Below are 5000 nucleotides of genomic sequence, written 5' to 3' on the forward strand. Positions count from 1 at the left end.
ATATCTGATTGTTTGATTTCTTCGCCAGGTGGAATAGCTGGAATTTTTTCGGCTGTAAAATCTCCGAGGAGCTTATCCGTGAGACAGGTAATGCACCCAACCTGCAAGATTTTCTAAACCCTGCACGCTAATGTAACATGGGATTATGGTTATGGTTATGGAGTCATAATTATGGCTGTGGCTATGGTTATGGTGATAATTATGGTTATGGTTATGGTTATGGTTATGATTGTGATTGTGATAATGAGTGATATTCATCATCACTCCACCAGCATCAACACCATCGTCACTCCTCTCCATCTACCCTCATTTAACACCTTAATATCACCATCAAAACCATCACCTCCTCATGCAGGAGCCATTGATAGATTCAGAGCTCCTTCCGATTAGGATTATGGTGGATCTTTCATAAAGATGCCTAATGCAGCCTTGAATCGGTTACACGACCTGCAATATCATATGCATATGCAAACTCACTACCCATGACCTCCTGTCTCCTCTGACATGTAGGTGGAGAGGATGCATGCAGACATCAGCCGCTTCTCATGTGTAACCGGGCTGCCTCGACAAAGCTGGGGATGGATTGACACTTCACATCACACTTCCTTTGATTGGAAAGGTTCACTTGAATGAGGTCAGTTCAGAACCTGGGGTAGGATCCCCTCAATGGCCCCCAAGTCCGTTAAATTGGCTCCAGTGTGGATGTATCCCACTGCTACCGTGATTGCCCGTGCCAAGGTTCTCCTTGCTCTTCATCTGGGAGGTTTTGATCTGGAGATAGCTTTACTCTGCAAGCCGGACAAGCTTTACCCTGCAAGCCGGACTCCAGCCATGGAAGGATATCCTAGGTCACATTGCAGGTTGCACTCTGACACTCGGCTATTTGGCTTTAGATGGATCTTCATGACCACCAGTTGTATGGTCAATATGAATATATTGATTGATATATCAGGTTGCAGCAGATGACAATTGAAGTCTTAATACCAAAATAGCCAAAATAAAAGTAGCTACCATCATACAAAGGTGGGAAGACATAGAAGAACCAATATTAATTATTAGAACAACAAAAATACAATACATCCGCCATCAACACAAAGACATGAAGCTCAAGTAAAATGCATAGGTCACCAACATGATCAAATACAAGAAGTACAAGGAGCATCTTATATATTGTCAGAGAGTCTAGTAGAAATGATCCAAGGGGCTTTGGTCCGCAACTGCTGGCCACCCACATGGGCTGCATAACTCTCGGTTACCCAATCTGCGGCATCCACACTGTGTCGCTAAAGATGAAACTGTGTGGCCTCCATAGACAGCGTCATTTGTACTCTCTTGAACCAATGAGAGATGCTCTTCCCATTATTGCTGTTGTCATGCACATACATCACCAAATGCCACTTGATTGAAAAGTTGTGTCTGACCATTAGTCTGAGGATGGAATGCACTGGAGAAGTTTAACTTCATCACAAAGCTCTCAAACAGTGCTTTCCGAAACTATGTAGTAAATTTTGTGTCCCAGTCTAACACAATAGCCTGGCCATTGGATACCATTATGACAATAACAGCCTGGCGGTATCTTCTACAGTGCTTTCCAAAACTCTCTGGTGAATTTTCTGTCAGTAACACAATGGATCTAGGTAGCCTGGCCATTCAATACCCTTATGACAATAACAGCCTAGTGGTGTCTTCTACTGTAACATTATCTTTACATGGGATTAGCATGGAAAACTTGCTTAGCCTGTCCACAATATTCAAGTTCGTGACAAAATCCATAATGACCCGACACAGGAACTGCACAAGCATACATCATGGAACAATTTTCTCATAATCCCCTTTCAGCTATGTATTTGTATCTTGCATGAATTTTGGCTGCAGATAATCTTCTAGGAGCTGGTTTAAGGCAAGAGGTTAAACTATATGTTTTTTGTTGGCAGCTGATGCCCTGGTTTCAAGTGGATTAGCAGACATTGGTTACACATATGTCAACATTGGTAATAGCCTCATGTTTTCACATGCTTTCTTGTAAAATCACATAGGAATATATTTCACAATACATTTTTTGTCTTGATATTTTTTTTTGCAGATGACTGCTGGTCATCATGTCGAGACTTACAGGTCTTCCACCCTATTTCTCTTTGATATGTTGGCTACAATTATAATTATTTTGAAGCTTCTATTATGCCTATGCATGGATTTTAATACAATAGATATTCTCTCTCTCTCTCTCTCTCTCTCTCTCTCTCTCTATACATATATATATATATATATATATATATATATATATGTATGTAAGTGTAGTGTATATGTATATCTTACATAATACATACATATGTATACACACACACTTTTTTTTTTGGTAATATCCAGTGCAGTATATTTAAATGCTCATAAATTTACACACACACACACACACACACACACACACACACACATATATATATATATGTATGTATGTATGTATGTATGTACATACATACATACATACATACACATATATATATGTATGTATGTATGTATATATATATATATATATACATATATGTATGTATAATATACATATGTATATATATGTATATACATATATATACATATATGTATGTATAATATACATACATACATATGTATATATATATATATACATATACATATACATATATATACATATACACTTGTATATGTATATATATATATATGTATATATATATATATATACATATACAAGTGTATATGTATATATATATATATATATATACATATGTATGTATGCATGTATGTATGTATTATGTAAGATATACATATACACTTATATATATATATACATATATATGTATATATACATATGTATGTATGCATGTATGTATGTATTATGTAAGATATACATATACACTTATATATATATATACATATATATGTATATATACATATGTATGTATGTGTATCTTACATAATACATATATGTATGTAGGTATTATGTAAGATATACATATACACTTATATATATATATATATACATATATATGTATATATACATATGTATGTATGTATGTATGTGTATCTTACATAATACATACATACATACATACATATGTATGTATGTGTATATACATGCATACATGTATATATTAAAAGACTAAGGTCATGTAAAAGGGTAGGAGAAGGGTGTGTGTGTGAATGGACTTATGGTCCACTAGCTCACCTATTTAAAGGCAAAGCTAGAAGGCATTTTATGTGAGCAAAGGCCAAGTTGTATTCATAAACAACTTAATAAACAAGATGTGTTGTATTTTGTGAGTCTCTCTCCTCCACATATCTTGATCTAGCATGAGCACCACGTTTTCTTAACATGGTATCTAGAGCTTGGGTAGATTAGGTCACATTTTGGTTGGTGTAGACTAGGTTATCCACATTTCACTTTTTGTGGAGAAGAACCCCCAGCCAATGAGGCCTTCCAGCTGCTTGTGGAGGCCATATCTTGGCTTGAGTCCAACTAAGAAGCTGTAGAAGACCCCCGAGCGTTCATCTTCGTACTGCCAATTGCTGGTTTTCTCCTCTCTTTGCCGAGGCATTGCGTCCTAAGCAGGCCGGCGGACTTTTTTTGCATTGCTGCTGTTGTACAGCTCATTCGCCGTGTGTAGGTGACTGTGGACAATGTGAACTTGGGGCTTTTAAAGCCCATGACCTAAGGGCCTACTACCTGAAGTTTCAGCCCCAATGGTTACGTGAAATGACTGTGGGAGGCAAAAGACCAAGCGGCTCTACTGATTTTCTCTATGAAAGCTTGCTGAAGAGCTTGATAATAGTGCTCATAAACACTAATAGTGTTGATTAACACTAATAGTGTTGATTAACACTAATGATGCTACTAATCCAACAAAGGGGAGCTATTTCATAGTGTTTCTAAACACTAAGTGTGTTCTTAAATACTAATGGTGAATCTAATCACCAATACAAGTGTCATTTGATGCTAAAAATGTGCTCTTAAGCACTAATAGTGTTGCTAAACACTAATGGTGATCTTAATCACCAAAGAAAGTGTTCCTTGACACTAATGAAACTCTCTCCATCAGAATTAGTGGTTGGACACAAACCCTAAGTGCTAAACCATAAGCTTCACCATCTTAATCTCCTTTTTTATGCAACATCCTTAGCTTGATTAAGGGTTATTGCACTCTCATAAGCCTTTCTCTTTCTACTTAAGCCAAAACATCACAAATTTTTTTGGTTTTCTTCTTCATAAATCAACCCATTACTCTCTTGTAATCTCCCTTCAATACCCAATGTCAAAGGAAAACACCCAAATTAAGAAGTTCTCAGGAGAGGGCTTCCACACTTGGCAAGTTCTTGTCAAGTACAAGATGATGTCCAAAGGTTTTTGGCCATTCATCTCCGGCACTAAGGTTATTGATCGAACTAAGGCTAGGTTATTGATCGAACTAAGGTTGAAGATATTGAAGATGATGAGAGGGCACAAGCCATCATCATGCTTCATCTTAATGAGGCTCTTATTTACCATGTGGACCAGCTTCCGACTGCAAAGGAGAAATGGGATGAGCTTGACAAGCTCTATGGAGCTCGTGGTAAGAATTCCAAGATCTCACTTAAAATTGAATTTTTTAGCTTGGAGCTCAAAGAGGGAGACAGCATTGGAGCCTTTATCTCTCATTGGAAAGACCTTATGGCTCAACTTGCATCAGTGAATGCGAGAATGGATGAAGATGATGCAGTGGTTGTTTTGTTAAAAGCAGTCAAGAAGGTGTACCCCACCTTAGTCACCACCCTGGGGAACATTCCTAATCCCACCCTTGAAGGAGTTATTCAATCTTGTCTTGATGAAGAAAAGAGACCAAAGAGAGGAGATGAATCTTCAAATGCATCGACTCCATTGAATATCGAACAAGCTTTATCACATCAAGTGAGCAAAGTAGCGTGTGTCCATTGCAAAAAGTGGGTCATTTGGCAAATAATTGTTAGATCAAATATCCCAACAAGATGAAATGTAA

At 37.3% G+C, this 5000-nt stretch overlaps 1 protein-coding gene across 1 annotated transcript in view; it reads left to right on the forward strand.

The window, feature by feature from the left end:
- The window catches only part of LOC147637702 (alpha-galactosidase 3-like), a 29178-nt gene that overhangs the window by 333 nt on the left and 23845 nt on the right, over positions 1–5000 (forward strand). Inside the window, exons 2-4 of the mRNA XM_086799528.1 lie at positions 29–87; positions 1935–1991; positions 2084–2115. Coding sequence (XP_086655654.1) covers positions 29–87; positions 1935–1991; positions 2084–2115 — 148 coding nt within the window. The remainder of the gene's footprint in view (positions 1–28; positions 88–1934; positions 1992–2083; positions 2116–5000) is intronic.

Source organism: Cibotium barometz, chromosome 6 (genome assembly GCF_041138505.1).
Source record: "Cibotium barometz isolate CiBa-2024 chromosome 6, ASM4113850v1, whole genome shotgun sequence".
NCBI lineage: Eukaryota > Viridiplantae > Streptophyta > Polypodiopsida > Cyatheales > Cibotiaceae > Cibotium > Cibotium barometz.